The sequence below is a fragment of the Desmodus rotundus genome, chromosome 10 (assembly GCF_022682495.2).
Source record: "Desmodus rotundus isolate HL8 chromosome 10, HLdesRot8A.1, whole genome shotgun sequence".
Taxonomy (NCBI): domain Eukaryota; kingdom Metazoa; phylum Chordata; class Mammalia; order Chiroptera; family Phyllostomidae; genus Desmodus; species Desmodus rotundus.
In genome coordinates, this window is record NC_071396.1 from 66,752,368 (window position 1) to 66,771,125 (window position 18,758).

Consider the following 18,758-nt stretch of genomic DNA (forward strand, 5'->3'; position numbering starts at 1 on the left):
TTTGTCCTCAGTTCCTAAAAAAGCTTCAGAGCCATAAAGGGGAAAAGGGTGTCTTGTTATTCACGAGCCCTTTCCACCACATCTGGGTTTGTGTTAATGAGAGTGACACTTATAAATCACCTAAGGATGCAGGCTGGTTGCCAGGTGAACTTACCACAAACTGAACATTGGAACTTTTGGTTCTACAGCCTGATTTCCAGGGAGGAGAGAGAAGCTAGAGGATGAATCAACCACCAATGGTCAAGGAGTTAATCAGTCATGCCTATGTAATGAAACCTCCACAAAACCCCAAAAAGATGGGGTTCAGAGAGCTTCTAGTTTGGAGAACCAGGATACTCCCACATGCTACCTTGCCAGGCCCCAAGCGCCATGACAGCAGAAGCTCCTTTGTTTGGGACCTTGCACTATGTATCTCTTCATCTGGCTGTGGATTCGTATCCTTTAATATCCTTTGCAATAAATCAGTAATCTAGTGAGTGAATGGGTTTCCCTGAGTTCTGTGAGCCATTCTAGCCAATTTATTGAACCCAAGGAGTAGGTCATGGGAACTTCTGATTTATAGCCAGTTGATCAGAAGTATGGATAATATCCTGGGTTTGCAATTGGCATGATGAGTTGGAGGGGGTCACTGGAACATCCCATCTGTAGCGTTTGGTAAGAAGCACTTGCAAGTGTCTGAGAATTGCTCGTTAGTGTGGAGAAACCTACACACATAGACACTGGGATTGTGTCCAGGACCCCTTTAACCTGGGGGAGAAATGACACGGGGGTAAAATGACAAGGATCCGAGTCTGATGGGAGGGTACAGGGATGTGAGAGCTCCCATTTAGCAGGGTGGTACAGCAGGCTGGGAGGACCCACGCTCATTCTTCAAAGGTAAATCTTGGCCTTCTTCCTATAATTTTCTCAGTAGAGATGAAGGAAGACGCTTAATAAATACTTCTAAAAGTAGATATTAATTTTATAGAGAAGCATTAATGGGTCCAAAAAAAAAAAAAGACACAGGTGTCCTTCATTGCCAACCCATAGCAGTGAGGAACATGGAGCTGCTCGCTGCTCCAGCAGCTTCCCCTAAAAGAAGCTCTGTTCAAGCTGGCTCCAGTTCTGACCTGGTAACTGGCCGCTTCCAAGCCTACAAAGAAAGGAGGGTGTGGGTCTAGAGCTAAAGTCTGGAGGAAAGGAGAGAAACAGAGCTCTGCTGTAAATGGACCACCTGACTTGAGGCCATACAGGACACAGCCAGACCTTGGTTTCTTTGTGTAAGAGACAAAAAGGGCTGGCTAACTCATCTGAAGGGTTCTTCTGACTCTTAACACTCACTAAGCTGAGGCCTCAGGCCTCGGTCTAGCCTCACATGCCTTCACACTCCATTAGAAGCCAGCTGTCAGATAAAGCTATTCCTTCCGATGTGCTTTCTTTGTCCTCACCACTGTTTTCTTTTTTCCAACATAAAAACCACAAAAAGTAGAAGTAAAATGCTCCTTGAACAACAGAACATAACAAAATAGCATAACCTATGAAATGAAAGCATTTCAAAAACTTAACCTGGGCAAGCCCTTACCTCCCTGTGCTTCTGCCACAGCTCACCATGAGGAAGCAAAAAGCCCGCCCTGCACATCCAAAGAGGCCTGGTAAGGTTCAAACAAGCTGGGCCCCTGGAGACCACTGGCACTCGCTATAAAGTGGGTCTCAGGACTAGTCCACTAGAAGACCTCAATATGACACTATTCTCTCTTGATTTTGACAAGAAACAGTTCCAAAGGCAAAGTTCTGAAGGACAAGGACTGACTATGCTAGGCTCTTGCTCCTCCTTTTCAGCAACAGTGTGAATCAGCCATTTAGTGCTATTTATGGTTGTTCAACTGAACACACAACTCCTTTTCTTCCCAGACACCAAAACTGCTCCATTTACAGCTTACATATGCAAAACTATGTATACCCAATCTTCCTGTAGTTGCTGCCCTGTTTCTCATCCTCCCCAGCCTCTGACCTCTGGATTTCCAGGTCTGGTATTTATTCCTTGATTAACATGGCTCCAGTCCAATCTGCTCCCCTCTCCCCTAGTCTGGGCAGAACTCACAAAGAACTGTTTCCCTCCATATCCCTGTGCAGACACACACACACACACACACTCCTCTCATGTTTCAGTGTTTGGGAAAAAAGACTTAACCAGACACCCCTGAGTCTTTCTACTTCCACTCTCATCCTGCTTTACCACATTGTGAACTCAGCAGGCCATGTAACTGGGATATCATTCAGGGCACCAGATTTCTCCCTATTCTCTAGCTAGTCACCTTGCCCCTCCCCATAAACTCATGACTAGCAAATAAAACCAGATGCTACTTATTCCTTCTGAGGTGTCATAGAGAACCCACCATGCTAACATAGCTGCCTTTGTCCCATATGTCCTGCTGGTCCTACCATCCACTGTTGTCCAGGCCATGGGGGGCCGGGGTGGGGGGACGGGGGCGGCGGAGGGGGGGGGGCTGTGGCGGGGAGGGTCCCTTACTGAATCCCTAGCAGCCGTGGACAACCTCATCAGTGGCTGGGCTGATGCCCTGGCAGCAGGACTCCATCCAAAGACGCGGTACACTAGCTCACCAAAGCTAATCTTGTTCTTACAAGGGGAACCATAAACTCTGAAAACAAAGATAATATTATTTCATTAAAGTATAGCATAATAGCAATAAAACCATTTATTATGTTTGTACATCTGTATTTCCAGACTTTATGGCTGCCTGACAGTTTGAAGGTAATGACATACAGAGAAAAGTGCTTGCCCACTGGTTTTGATAAAAGTAGAATGACTGTCTTAATCTGTTTTGGCTGCTATAACAAAAATGCCATAGACTGAGTAGCTTACAGAACAAACATTTATTTCTTACAGTTCTGTAGGCTGAGAAAACTACGATCAAGCTACTGGTAGTGTTACAGAGCAAGGGTGGGGGGGGTGGTTCACAATAAATTATTACAGAAAGGATCCCCCCTTTCTGTCTCTGGAGGTTCCTCCCCCGCCCCACGCCCACCTGCTAGGTTCGCAATGCCCGCCGCCAGAGGAAATACGTCTCTCAATGCCAGAGACTGGTGAAAAGGAAAGGAATTGTTTATTTAAAAGTTACACAGACTTAGAGTAATGACTTAATGTCTTCAATAAGATACCAAAGTCCTCTAGAATACCCACAGATGCACAGTCCTTCCCTCTCCCTGTGCCCAGTCCAGGGTACCGTGTCTCAGGAAAGGAAGTAGAAGTCTGTGATTCAGGCTCCCAGCACCATCAGCTGTGTGGCTGCTGCAATCTCCAGTTAATCCAAAGCCATGCGGCACCTTCTCATGGCCCACCAGCAAGAGTCCTTTCTACCCTTTTCTTCCCGGCAAAGTCTCTCCTGCTGCCTAAGCCGTGTGGCAAAAAGAAGCACTCCAAAACCTCGTGGTCCTCTACTCTCCTTCAGAACCATGTGGTCATTTTCCCCATTTCAGAACCGCGTGGTCCTCTTCCTTTCCCCTCAGAACCGAATGGTCCTCCTATTCACTCCAGAACTGTGTGGCCCCCTATTTACTTCAGAACCTCGTGGTTCTCTCCTTTTTTACTTCAGAACCTCATGGCCCTCTTCCTTTCCCCTCAGAACTTCGTGGTTCTCCCATTTACTTCGGAGCCGCATGGTCTACTCTTTCTATGGCTGCCGGGCCTAGGTTTAAATCCCAGCGCCCATCTTCCTTTGCAGCCCCATTTCCGACTCCTCCTACACTCCCCGTATTCTTCCAGCTTTACTGGGCTGCCATAGTAAGTCTGGGCAGGTGTGGCCCCATGGCATGGAGCCAATCATCTCCACGCTCTCACGCAGGCCCTGTAACCAGGGGGAGTTACTTCCCAGTCCCATCTTGGGTGGAAGTCACTCCCATTCCCCTGGCTCAAAGCAGGGCCACAGCTATTCAACATATCTATGAAACCAGTTAAAAGTTATAGATATGTTAAATGACTGTGCCAGGGGTTAGCTGCAAAGCTGTTGCTACCCAAAACACCTCTGAATGGCCCTGTTCCATGTGTCCCATCCCCCCTGGCTCAGGCCTGTGGGGGTGAGGACATCCTACATACATTTTTCTAATATTTCCTGGACACCCCGAGTCCTGGACCCCATTACAAATCCCTTCTTGGGGCCCTCCTCTTGGCTGCACCCTGCTTCAATAGATTCAGTGAGGATCCACTTCCTGGTTCACAGACAGCCACCTTCTCTCACTGTGTCCTCACTTGCTTGAAAGCACCAGGGAGCTTTCTGAGGTCTCTTTTATAAGGGCATTAATTCCATTCATGAAGGCCCCACCTGCATAACCTAATCAGCTCCCAAAAATCCCATCCCCAAACTCCACCACACTAGGGATTAAGATTTAACATATGAATTGGGGTGGGCGGGGGCTGGGGTTTACACAAACATTCAGTCTGTAGCAGACACCTAGAGAGAAAAGAGTGAGTAGCATCCGAAAGTAGAGAAGCCAAGAGTTAAAAAGAGCCCTAAGGAAAATGGGAGCTGGTGAGCAGCAGGGTGGAAGAAACTGACCAAGAAGGAGGAGCAAAGGTGCTGAGTCATGAACTGGAAGACAAAACTGGGGTTACTCATGGTGCGAGCTGCTACTGGAGAGCTGCTGAGCCCTCAGGGGTCGCATCCCGCTCGGTGGTGCAGGACACTGAATTAGCATGAGCCCTCCCACAATAAACAGCTAGAAATACTGGGGAAAAGATAACAAGCCAAAATTTATACACAGCTGAACTCACACCAAAAAGGAAAAGTCCCCAGTGTCAGAAATGCGTAAAATATTGAAAACCAGAACAATTAGCACAAGAGTATGTGTTAAGCATTGTGGGGTAGGAGGGAATGATGGAAGTTACCAGATGCGGAAATAGGCCCTCAGAGCCAGAAGTGTGACAAGGAGCTTTTGTGAATGCACCCCAACTGAAAGTAAACTAAAAATCACCCAGCAAGGGGGGGAAGTTAACTTCTCAGGTCACTGCATGGTAGAAAACAAAATCTCCTTTGAAGTATAAAAACACCCTAAGCCTATGCCACATGCAAGTCTGATTTACAATTCACACAACCCATTTGGTACACAACTTCATGACTGAAAAATTAAGAGTTGTATTTGGACCAGTGATACTATCAAGGCCTGTAGAAAAGACCAATGCAAAAATCCCACTAGAAGGACATTTCAACAAACTTCACGGAATCTCCACTAAGAAGAGCTCATAATAAAATCTACTTTGAGTGAGAGTCAGCATCCGTGACAAACAGAAGGATCAATAACATCAAGAACTGAAAATAACAGAACAAACTGAGAAAGACTATGACTTTAAAATGTTTCAATTTTTTTTAAAAAGAGGAAATAAGAAATACTATTAAAAAGAAAGAGGAAATTTTTTTAAATTCCAGAAATGAAAGGTAAACTCATGGAAATGAAAACTTAGGAGAAAAATAAAACAGTATTTTTTTTGTAAAAATGAAAATTAGTAACTTGGACAAGAAATGAAGAAATTATCCAGAATATAGCACAGAGAGATAAAGACTTAAAAAAAGAAAAAAGAATAGTTAGGGAGGATGTAAGAATAGCCAATATAAGAAGATCCCACATACGAGCAATAGAAATTATAGAGGAAATGCAGAAAATAGGGTTGGAACACTATTCAAAGTCACAATTTCCATAATTTCACTACTGAACACTATTCAAAGAGTTAGGATTTCCCAGATTTCATAAAGGACACTCGTATGGACAATAACTGATGAGCAAAATAAAAATAAATCCAGATAGAGTTGATTAAAATCACAGAATAGCATACACGAAGAGGAAAGTAACCAGGAAATAGGCAGATTACTCACAAAAATGAGAACTATCTGACAGCAGACCTCTTGAGAGCAAAACAGGACCAAAAGATAATAAAAATATTATCTTCAACATGTTATGATTCCATGTCCATCTAAATAGCTTTTATGACTAAATATGAAATAAAAGCACTTTCAAACAATACCATTTACTAAAAAAAAAAAACTATTAAATGACAAATAATAGGTCAGTGAGAAGGACTGAACTCAGAAGAAAGGAAGAACACTCAAGAAGCAATGACAACAGACTGGAAGACATGCAAATGAACCTAAATAAGCAGTAATTATTCAATTAATCAACTTGGGGGAATGTTTTTCAAAAGAGGAAACTAAAGTGATACTAAATGACAATAGTATGAAAGACAGGAGTTAACTGGAATTGAAGCTTCCTAAGATACCTGTGTTATTCAGAAAAAAAAAAGAAGGTTATACCAGGCAAATACTAACCAAAAGAAATTTGGTATAGATGATAAAAGGAAAGTAAACTTTACACCAAAAAGCATTACATGAAAATAGAGGTCATTACCAAATGATAAAGAGAATAATTCATTACAAAGAACAGTTCTAAATCTGTGTGCATTTGTATTCAATATGTAAAGCAAAATTTGACAGATTACAAGAAAAAAATTTAAATGCAAAATGATAATAGATGATTTTAACATAATTTTATTCCACCCAAATAGATATATATAGTTACAAGAAGGAAATTTAAATGCAAAATGATGAGTGATTTTAACATAACTTCATCCTAAATAGATATATTTAGCAGACAAAACAAAACTATAAAGTATAGAGAAAATTTGAACAGCATAATGAACAAATGATCTGATTACATGTTTTCCAAATTGCAGCAACCCACTACTGGACTATAAGTCAAACTTATAAACACAGTAAGAAAGAAAAAACTGAATAGATGTGGGGAGGAGGGTGTAAGGGGACTGAGTGGTAATGGAAAAAATATAATAAAGATTATATATTTTAAAATAAATAAATATATGAATTTAAAGTAGTTATTAATTTTTAAAAAACTGAATAGAATTGAAAATATCAGAATGTATACCATACAGCAAAGATAAGAATTATTTTTGTGAAACCTTTATATTTATATATTGAGTGATGATATAAAATGTACTTCTTGCTGTGGGTTAAAGCTTGAAAATTTTCAATCTAATGAATTTAAAGTCTTTACCCCAAAACTGGAGCACTCAAGAAATATTACAAATCTGACCATTTACCAGGCACAAAAGGAGACTCAACCAAACCCAGAGAATCAGTCCCATATCCTAACTGGTGATGAAAGGTGTCACAAAACAAGTAAGTCATGAGCATGTAACTAACGTACAGCATAGTGACAAAAGTTAACAATACTGTATTGTATATTTGGAAGTTGCTAAGAGAGCAGATCTTAAAAGTTCTCATCACAAGCAAAATAAAACATTTGTAACAGTGTATGATGTTGGATATTACCTAGACTTACGGTGGTGGTCATTTTGCAATATATACAAATAGAGAATCATTACCTTGTACATTTGAAAACTAGTATAATATTCATGTTAATTCTACCTCACAAGAATAGAACAAAACACCAACCCTACCTAGTTCCTTGGAGTAATCTAGAACAAATCTCTGTGCCTTGCAAGTACCAACTAAGTTGGTATTTATTATTTATGTCTAGCATGTAATAAGTACTCAAAAAATTTTGGTAGAAAAAATATTTTTGGTAGAAAGAAATGTTGCTAAGTAGAAGCACTTGGGCAATCTTTGAGAAGTTGAAACTCAGCTAAGGTTAACAATTTTTAACCTTTTGAGATATCCCATCATAGAGTTGAGTACTAGAAGAAATATATAACACCCCACCAATCCCCCCAAAAGGCAAAATTTTTTGAGCTTACATAAGTGGAGGGGTGTATGGGTGTTTGGGTGCGTGGGCCATGGCATGAACAAGCTAGGAACAGGAAGCAAGCAACAGGAAGGGACAATTTAAATGGGTTAATATCACAGACCTCTTTAATCATCTCATCTGTCACTGGAGAAGTAACTTTTCCTAGACACTCTATTAGCTCAAAGAGGATTACAGGTCATAGTCTCTTCTCATCTTTCTCAACTGCCTTTTATTTCATTCCAGGGTTTAGAGCAGTGGGGTGGGAAACCCAGCTGTGAGACAGAGCTGGGCAAGCAGGAAAGGTCCACTGGTCTTGCCAAAGAGTTAGCCAGGGGTATCCAACCTGCAGCCCACAAGCTGCATGCAGCCCGGGATGGCTGTGAATGTGGCCCAACACAAAATCATAAGTTTACTTAAAACATTACTCAGTTTTATACTGTTTTATTACTTAGATATGTACATTTTCTATATTAGGAGTCACAAACTTGGGACCTGCTTGATGATTTTATTGAAAGGGCTGCTGCATAATTAGATTATTATGTGAGGACTGTTTTGCTTATCTGTGATGGTGGGTATCACGAAAATTATGCACGGACCTTTTCTTTGCTCATCAGTTTTCGTTAGTGTTTGTGTACTTAATGTATGGCCCAAGACAACTCTTCTTCTTCCAGTGTGGGCCAGAGGGGCCCAAAGGTTGGACACCCCTGAAACTGGGAACCAGAGTGAGTCTGTTTGCTTTAAGCAGAGAGTAACACTGATTTGGAGGATGTAGAAGATAAAGCAGAAAAGGAGAGATGAGAAGTAGTAAATGGCTCTAAGGTGGTGATTGCATCATGTCAGCCCTCAAAAACTCATTTGAGAGGACACTGATGAAATGCATGGACAGAATAAAGAAAGTAAAAAGCTTTAATTCATGTTAAAGTTAACCCTTATAAAGTGTAACATTCAGTGGCGTTTAGCACACTCATAGTGTTGTGCAAACATCACCTCGATCTAGTTCCAAGCATTTTCATTACTCAAAAGAAAACCCATACTCATTAAGCAGTCAGTCCCCCCTCTCTTCCTCAGGCCCTGGAAACAACTGACCTTTTTTCTGACTCTGTGGATTTACGCAGTCTAGATATTTCCTATTAATGAATGCATACAGTATGTCTGACTTTGTTTACTTAGCTTATCTTTGAGGTTCATCCATGTTATAGTATGCATCGGTGAGAAAACAAATTTCTAAGACTACAAAAGCAAGGAACAGTTGACCCTTAAGCACCGGCAGGTAATTGAGGCTGAGGAGCAAGAGATACAAGATCAATCACAATCACTTAAGCCTGGGTGACTAAAAGGACAGTGGCACTGTTAACCCAACCAGGAACAAGAAAGCATGGGTGCAGGTGAGGGTGATAAGTCTGCTTCTGACACAGTGAGTTTGACGTGCTAGGAGAAATCATCTTGGACAAGTCCACCAGCCAGCTGAAAATACTCTGCAGTTTAAGAGACAGAAGCCCCTGCAGAAGCTACAAAGCTGAAGAGGCACAAAGTCGTGCCGTTTCACTGCCTGAGGCCAACAGGGACGTAGACACATCTGCAACTACTTCCCTCCTGTAGAGACATGCACGAGCTGTGCTGGCCTCTTTCCGAAGTGCCGCATCCACCTACAGAACTTCAGAGGAGAACAACAACGAGCAAAGCTCAGGAAAGAGAAATATTATCCTCATCCTAGAGCAAAACTCATGGTGTATCTTGTTCTGGCTTTCATAAAAAGAACCCATTCACTGAGACCACTGCTGGCATTTTCCAATAAATCCCTCCTCCACCACTTTTGAACCTTATCGCTAGGCTCCATCATTCTCTGCTTCCAGCACAATCTGCCAGCGTCTGACCCTCCTCGGGCTCCTGTCAGTTTTATGATTCATTTAGAACAGTGATTTTTCAACCTTTCTTATCTCATTAAATACATGAGCTATTTACTAAAATTCTGCAGCATACCAACAAACATATTTTCGCCAATCTGACAATAGGTATAATTTTGATTAATTTATAAAAAATAGTGATTACCTACTCTTTTTGCTCCAAAGGGACTTTTTAAAAACCTATCCTTGCATATAAGGATTTCTGGTACCAAGAATCATCCAAACAGATGCAAACATAAGTGGCGTGACCAATGAGATGCAAGTCTATTATATGACCTATATATTTATGGTTTCAGACAGGGCATTGACACCAACAGCTATTGTTGTGTTGGCTGTTGTCATTGTTTTTATTTGACAATCTAAGGGAAAAGAGGTCAGTGCCCCTAACTAGTCAGGTAATGCATGTTTTAAAAATTCTTGTGGTGCACCATTTGAAAATCACTGGTTTAGAAGTTTGGTGTAAATATGCAGCCCCAGCCCTGCCTAGTGTGGCTCAGTAGGTTGGGTGTCATCCCATAGACTGAAAGGTCACCGGTTCAATTCCCAGTCAGGGCACATGCCTGGGCTGCAGGCCAGGTCCTTGGTTGGGGCCATGCAAGAGGCAACCAATATCTCTCTCACACATCGATGTTTGACACCCTCTCGTCCTCCCTCCCTTCCCTTCTCTTTAAATATACGTAAATAAAAAATCTTTTTTAAAAATGCAGCCCCACCAGTCTGACTGTAATTCTGGAGATGAAACACTTCTTTTGTCCCCATTGAGCAATCCCTCTCTGAGTAACTTTCACCCACAAAGGAATGGTGGGGCTGACCCCTCTACCTTCTCTCCCATACCCAGCCCGAGCCGACACCACAGCTCTGTAAGCCTTGCCTCACACTCGCCTGGCTTGGAATGGCAAAAGCAACAGTATTATTTCTTTCCTGGAAGAGCTATTGCTCATGACTTGATGCCAAGTCCTACACAAATTCATTTAAATGTATTCAAAAGAATTTTTGGTTGCTTAAAATATACGTATTTATTTACCTACGTGCATACAATTTATATATTTATACACACACATATATACATAATATTTATAAAATAAACTTCTAAGTTGTTTTCTATACCCTCAAGGTCAGGATCAAACCAGAAGTTTTGAGGGAAAAACCCCATTATGGCATACCTTCTAGTAAACTTAGACCCAGGGAAAAAGACGGAAGTAACTACCAGGAAAACTAAGTACAGGGATAAGAAATCCACAATCAGAGGAGAAATTCCTCCAGTCTGGGGATAAGTATGTGTGTAAGGTAAGGGGCAAGGGTTACCCAGGATGAAAGAACATTGTCAGCATCTACCTCTCCCTCTGTGAAGCTTGCTGAGTCCCCCAAGCAAGCTGTAGTCACCACAGAGCCACCTTCTCACTCTCCTTCACCCCCTCACCCAACGAGTCCCAACGATGCCTACATGCCAGGCACTGTTCTAGGCACAGAGACACCAGTGAACCAGAAAAAAACAAGACCCTCCCAGCCCATAGAGCTCAAGTTCTAGAGGAGCATTAATAAAGGGGTGGAGGGTGTCAAACTAAAAAAACACAACACTTTCAGATAAGTGGTGACAATATACCATAGTTTACCCAAATCCATGATGTATCAGATGGGAAGGCAGACAGGAATGGCCAGGGACTGAGACAACTTAAGATGTAAGTGTTGAGAGGAGGCTGGGTGAGGTGAGACAACAGCACAGACCCGCTGATGAGGGAGTGAGCCACAGCACTGTGGGTCTCTAGAAAGAGAGTGTTTGAGGGGCGGGCAAGCTCAAGACTGGCACAACTGTGAGGAGAAGGAGCAGGGCGGGGTGGGAGAGAGGAGTTAGGTCACAGCACTGGCTCCTTAATGTAGTTTGTTTTGTTATCCATGTGCCAACTGTAAACACCTTGCGAGCAGGGCCGGGCGCCTAGTACAGGGCCTGCATTAAGTTGAGTGGACGGATGGTTTGCTAACCAAGGCTGTTGGCAGGTAATATGCTGGCTTTAACAATCACCTTTTATTTTTAACCATCATCATAAAGCCTTCGACAACAGTTTTTAATTTCATCAGTACATAATATGTTTTCCAAGAAAATACTCAGCTTTACTCTTATTACAGAAGCCAACAACAAACTGGGAACTGCATTGCTACACACAAATGCGCATATATATTCCTACACACACACATATATTCACATATATTCAGTTTCTAGACCACATTGCTAGGATACAATTTTTTAAAATGTATATTGAAATCATATTTTTTAATGTATATTCAAATCATACTGGCTGAATAACAGATAGGAGCAGCATACACAGATCTGTTTATATAGCTTTAAAAACCATAATATATTTTCCAGCTTGTTGGAGGAGAAGACTTTCAAGAAAAAAGCTACCACTTAATGTTGTATTCTAGTAATAATACACAACATTTGGACAAATTAAAAAAATTAATGGCCATCCAGCAAGATGAAGGTGTAGGTAGATACACTTTGCCCCCTCAAACAATCAAAAGAAGGACAACAAATTTAAAAACAAAAAATAACCAAACTGCCAGAAAATTAAACTATACGGAAGTCTGACAACTGAGGATTTAAAGAAACATTCATCCACACCAGTAGGAGTGGCAGAGACGCCAGCTGGGGTGGAGAGGACTCACAGCAAGACTGCGACTGGAGGACACGGTGGGTGAGGAGGCAGCTGGCAGACTGGGTGGGGCCACATTTGTGTTGAGCTACACCAGGAGGAACAAGTGGGGAGCAAGATAGTCTGAGCAACCCAGGGTTCCAGAAAGGGGAAATAAAGCCTCAAACCTCGGACTGGAAAAACCTGTGGGGGTTGAGGTGGCAGGAGAAATTATCAGCCTCACGGGAGAGTTCGTTGGAGAGACCCACAGGGTCGTAGAATGTAAACAAAACCACTCACCCAGAAATCAGCACCAGAAGGGCCCAATTTGCTTGTGGGTAGCAGGGGAAGTGACAGAAGGCTGGCAGAGAGCCCAGCAAGCAGCATTGTTCCCTCTTGGACCCCTCCCCCATGTACAGCACCACAACGCAGAGACATGGGTTGCCCCGCTCTGGTGAACACCTAAGGCTTCGACCACTACAATGCAACAGGTGTACTGAGACAAAAAAAATATGGCCCAAATGAAAGAATGGATCAAAACTCCAAAAATAGAACCAAGCAATGAAGAGATAGCCAACCTATCAGATGCTGAGTTCAAAACACTGGTAATCAGGCCACACTGGCTGGTGTGGCTCAGTGGATTGACCACAGGCCTGCAAACCAAAGCATTGCCATTCCACTCCCAGTCAGGGTACATGCCTGGGTTGCAGGCCAGATCCCCAGTCGGGGCACACGAGAGGCAGCCACATATTGATGTTTTTCGCCCTCTCTTTCTCCTTCCCTTCTTCTCTCTCTAAAAATAAATAAGTAAAATCTTTAAAATAAAAAAAATTTAACACTGGTAATCAGGATGCTCACAAAAATGGTTGACTATATTTGCAAAATTGAGGAAGAAATGAAGGCTATGAAAAATAAAATAAACAAAAATATACAGGGAACCAACAGTGAATGGAAGGAAATAAGGACTCAAATCAATGATTTGGAACAGAAGGAAGAAATAAACATTCAATCAGAACACAATAAAGAAAAAGGAATTCAAGAATTCAAAAAAATAAGGAGAAGCTTAGGAGCCTCTGGGACAACTTTAAACATTCAAACATCCGAATCATAGGGTTGACAGAAGGAGAAGAGAAAGAGCAAGAAGTAGAAAACTTATTTGAACAAATAATGAAGGAGAACTTCCCCAATCTGGCAAAGGAAATAGACTTCCAGGAAGTCCAGGAAGCTCAGAGAGTCCCAAAGAAGTTGGACCCAAGGAAGCACATACCAAGGCACATCATAATTAAGTTACCCAAGATTAAAGAGAAGGAAAGAATCTTAAAAGCAGAAAGAGAAAAGGAGACCGTTACCAGGAGTTCCCATAAGACTGTCAGCTGATTTCTCAAAAGAAACCTTGCAGGCAAGAAGGGGATAGAAAGAAGTATTTGAAGTCATGAAAGGCAAGGACCTACATCCAAGATTACTCTATCCAGCAAAGCTATCATTTAGAATGAAAGGGCAGATAAGGTGCTTCCCAGATAAGGTCAAGTTAACAGAGTTCATCATCACCAAGGTCTTATTATATGAAATGTTAAAGGGACTTATCTAAGGAAAAGAAGATGATCAAAAGTATGAACAGTAAATGACAACAAATTCACAACCATCAACAACTGAACCTAAAAAAACCAAAAACTAAGCAAACAACTAGAACAGGAACAGAATCACAGAAATGCATAACACAAGGAGGATTATCAGCAGGGAGGGTGCAGGGTAAGTGGAGGCAGTCTGGCTTCCTCACCCAGGTGTCTGGGTGGCTAAGGGAAGCAACGTTCCTATAGCCTTGAAGAGGCCTGATAACATAGCCTTGAGACTGGGTCCAATAAACTGTTCCCATAACATGAAGTGGACTCGCACGCGCAGAATTATGTTATGTTATGTAATTTCTGGCATCTTGCAGGCTTTGTTCCCCTTTAGTATTAAACAGGTAGGGACTCCCTGCTGGGGCAACGATGATGATGGGAAACACACACGAGGGGACAGGTGCCACGAATGAGTGCCACACTGGGGAGCAAGGGCAGTGATACGAGACATGCAGATAGACATGCAGTTTGCAGCGTGCATGGCTCGCCCACCCTTGAATAAAGGCACGCCAGACATCCCAACGGCTCCGTGAATATTATTACGTCTGTGCGAATACCATGGACCTGCCCAGCCTTGAAGGGTTGCAACAGAGGGGGTTGGGGAAGAATGGGGGAAAAGGTACATGGAACAAAAAGCATAAATGCTAGGTACAAAGTAGACAGGGGGAGGTTAAGAATAGTATAAGAAATGGAGAAGCCAAAAAACTTATATGTATGACCCATGGACATGAACTAAAGAGGGCGATTTGCTGGTTGGAGGGGGGGTGCAGGGCAGAGGGGAATAAGAGGGAGAAAAAAATGGGACAACCGTAATAGCATAATCAATAAAATATATTAAAAGCAAGTTAATGCCCAGTTCATCCTAATGGCAATTATTAAAATAGCTTTAGACCAGGGGTCAACAAGCCATTTCTATGAAGGACCAGAGAGCAAATATTTTAGGCTTTACAAGCACCATACAGTCTTTGTTATAGTCTTCCTTGTTTTTTTTTAAGCTTATTCTGGATGGTGGTGATTGTCTTACAATGCTATGAAAAAAATGTAAAAAACCATTCTGATTTCCAGGCCACACATACAGACTGCAGTTTGCCCTAAACCTGCTCTAAACCATAATAATTGGACACTTGAAGCCCCAAGTTCCTCACAGTTAAACCCAAAGGAGAAATCCCCAAACATTTCCAGATTACCTCTTTCAATCTCTCCAGCTCATTTTGTAGGGCCTGTTTGGATATTTCCACTTCAATCACCTGCTGTCGGAGGGTTTCATTTTCATCTTCAGCTTTAGCACGCTTTTCTTCGACAGTTTCAAGTTCATGGTGCAATCTGACAGATACATCTTTGGCTACCTGCAGGGACAGTCATCAGGATATGAAGCTGTCTGTGTGCCAAGGCTACACTGAAACAACTTTTCAGATAGAATCATTGAATGATAATTGTATTACGCCAGAGAGCAAAGACCTTAGCAAATAGTAACAAACTTATTTTTAAAGGAGGGTACTAGTTTAAAATGTTATGTCTACATTATGAGAAAGAATACAAGTTTTATATGGATTAAAATGCCACTCTGGCCCTGACTGTCGCGGCTCAGTTGACTGGGCGTTCTCCCTCAAGGCAAAAGATTGCTGGTTCGATTCAGTCAGGGCTCATGCCTCGATTTTGGGTTCAGTCCCATGTTGGGGCACATATGAGAGGCAACCAATTGATGTTTCTCTCTCACATCAGTGTTTCTCTCCCTCTCTTTCTCCCTACCTTCCCCTCTCTCTGAATAAATAAAATCTTTTTTAAAAAAAACTTTTAAAAAATAAAATGCCACTTTGGATAGCTCTACTTCCTTATTGGATGTCATCAAGAATGTTATTTCTGCTCAGGCACAGATGCTTAAAGTGATAAATTTGAAATAATAGTAATAATAATAAAAAATATTTCACATAGACAATAGTGTGGTGATTGTCGGGGGGGGAGTATAAGAGGACTACATGGTAATGGAAAAAAATACAATAAAGATTAAATTTTTAAAAAAACCAAATATTTCTGTTCCCTAAGGTAATACTAAACCTATATGCTAAAAAACCAAAATAATTCTGTAGTAGATGTTTAATGTAGTCAAGTTTTAAATTGTCTCCTATGGTAAAAATATTTGAATATTAAAAGCAGTTAAACATTTTTACTTTCTAAAATGAAATGAGATTTTGCAAAAGAAATATAAATCACCCTTATATCACATCAAATGACATTTTGTAAGTGGTTTATAAAGTTGATAGAATTGCAAAGATTTTTTTCTCTGCTATCACAATGAAAGGCTAAATGAGGTCTCATAAGGACTCCCGTAATAAGGAAGACATTATGCATAATTCATGTCTAGATGAATGAGCTGATAATTGGGGCTGAGAGAAGCCATGATACCCATGGAGAAAGCAAATGGTTGAAAGTCTGGGATTTCTGCATCTCATTCCCACTTCTGTCGATGTTTCTCAAGATACTTCCAAAGATACTTCCAACAGTCCGTTATGATCCTATTTCTCCTTCAGTTAAATCAGCACTACACTAGATAAGTCTCACTTGGATTATGGTAATTTTAGGTTTTCTATGTCCTAGAAAGTAAAGTAACAATAAAAATGTTAAGTGATTATGGTCAATTTTTAAAAGTGGTCTTTGACTATAACTGAAATGATAATCAATAGATTTTTAAAATACTTCAAATATTTAGGAGTTTCTATATAATTTCTATACAATTGCCAAACCAATTGCCAGGTATTAATTATTTTTTCTTATGGATCTATTATTATGATGTATTTTCTTTCTTTTTTTTAAGTTTGAAGATTCCAGTTCATATGACAGATTTAAATCCTGGGGTATCTAAGACATGACTACACACACCCTATGAACCTTTGTTCATAAAGTGTACAAAATATGTTCATGCTAAAATCTGTTGAGAGAAAGAGAGAAACACAAACAGAACTCAGGACTCCATGGAAGTGGGGTCCGAAGGCTGCAGTTTCGGATCTGTGACGGCAACGCAGCAGCTCCTTCTGGGAACGTACGTCCCATCAGCCCCACTCGCTCACCTTCAAGTCCTGTTCCAGACTTCGAATAAGCTCGCTGTCCACTTGCCCGGTCTCTGCCACTTTCAGACTTTTTTGCTCGGCTTTCCTGAGGCGGTACTGCAGGATTCGGCAGTTTTTATTAGCACGGTCTAGTTCTCGCCGAAGCTCCTGCAGCTGGTAAACATCTTCCTCTAAATAACTGTCCCTCATCTCTTCCATTTCAGCCCGGAGTTCATCCAGCTCGTCCTACATGAGACAGACAGAGTTGATTTATAAGCCAAGTACATCAAAAAAAGCATGTCTCCCCTCCACCCTGCTAAATGATACTACATATTAACTACATGTTCACTAACTCATTGGCTTATGGCACAGGGACCTCTGGAAATTCTTACATGAGAGAATATCACCAGATGTCTGTTCAAATCTTATGGATCCAGAAACTAATATCCAGCCTGGATTATTCACTGTGGCCTATTAATATTTATTCCATTTCCAACATTTGTTTCCTAATCACAATCATGAATGAAATAATTTTACAGATAATTAAACCTTTAGATTCAAACCAAACATTAAACCTGTCTCTAAGGCACAATCTACATTCAAAGGTGAGCCAGACAGACCCTGCCGCCTTCAAAGCACATAAACTTTTAGGAAGTCATAACTGTGAACTGCCCTGAAATTACCGCCTATCTGCCAATGCCTCTAAAGTTCTGCTCCACAGTGCAAATCTCAGCACTGACACTGAGACAGCTCGCAATTCTAAAGATAGACCTTTCGTATTGTTTCAAATCACCCTAACATCACACACAGGGTTTGGTTTTTTCATTCAGCTATCCTTGTTTTCCCACCCCCATGTTACTTTGCCAGCAATATGAGGCCCTCTAGATACAACAAAAACCCAGGTGATGTCCCTAGCTTCCCTCCTCCATTCCTCCTGTTCCACAGTCAATCCAGTGCTGTCAGCTCAACGTCAAAATACCTGTGGGTGCTCTCCTCCCAAGGACCATGCCCTCCACCCCCTCAAGGGGCAGCTGTACAACAGGTAAGTTCATCACATGGGAACCCCTGTTTCCCCTCTCAGCCTCTCTTCCTCCATAGTCCATTCCCTCCCCAGAGAGTTGTTTTTAATATGTAACTCAACCTCCTCCCATACTCAAACCCTCCAGGGGCTTCCCATCGCACCCAAAAATTCTTCAGAGACCTCCCCAGGACCCCTGTGGTGCCCCCTTCTTCTCTGGTCCCACGGGGCAGAGGACTACCCCAGGCCTTTCACATACTATGCCGTCTGCACTCTGCGCTCCTCCCAGCACTTTGCGAAGCTCCTGTCATAATTAAGAGGGCACACGATGCATTCGCTGACCACCTCACCGCCCCTCAACCCCAGTGGCTGTCGTCCCTTGCTTGCTCTATTTTCTTCCACCTCTTATCACCGTCAATTTGTCATCTGTCGCCCATACTAAAAGGTAAGCTCCACGAGGGCAGACACGTTGAGTGTCTTGTTCCTCTTCACATTCACAGCACCCAGAGCGGCGTAAGCCCTACAGCAGGCCCTCAATAAACATTTGTGGAATGAACACATAACACCAGTCAGCACAGAGAAAGACCAAATCATAAACATGACCAAAATCAGACATAACTGCCCCTTTGCTTTGTTCCAGTCTTGTAGCCTAATTATAAAAAAAATTTTCCCAAGCTCCTAGACATGGCTACAATATGTGGGGTATAAATTCTACTGAAGCCCTGGCTACATGGCTTGGTTGGTTGGAGGGTTGTACTATACACCAAAAGGTTGTGGGTTTAATTCCCGATCAG

General features: G+C 41.8%; 1 protein-coding gene across 8 annotated transcripts in view; it reads right to left on the reverse strand.

Moving 5' to 3' along the window:
* Window positions 1-18,758, reverse strand: part of MTCL1 (microtubule crosslinking factor 1) — a 146,461-nt gene that overhangs the window by 116,777 nt on the left and 10,926 nt on the right. For all 8 annotated transcript variants that reach the window (XM_053913131.2, XM_053913129.2, XM_045187892.3 and 5 more), the window contains exons 2-3: window positions 16,968-17,192; window positions 15,090-15,248 (exon numbers count right to left, since the gene is read on the reverse strand). In XM_053913131.2, coding sequence (XP_053769106.1) covers window positions 15,090-15,248; window positions 16,968-17,192 — 384 coding nt within the window. The remainder of the gene's footprint in view (window positions 1-15,089; window positions 15,249-16,967; window positions 17,193-18,758) is intronic.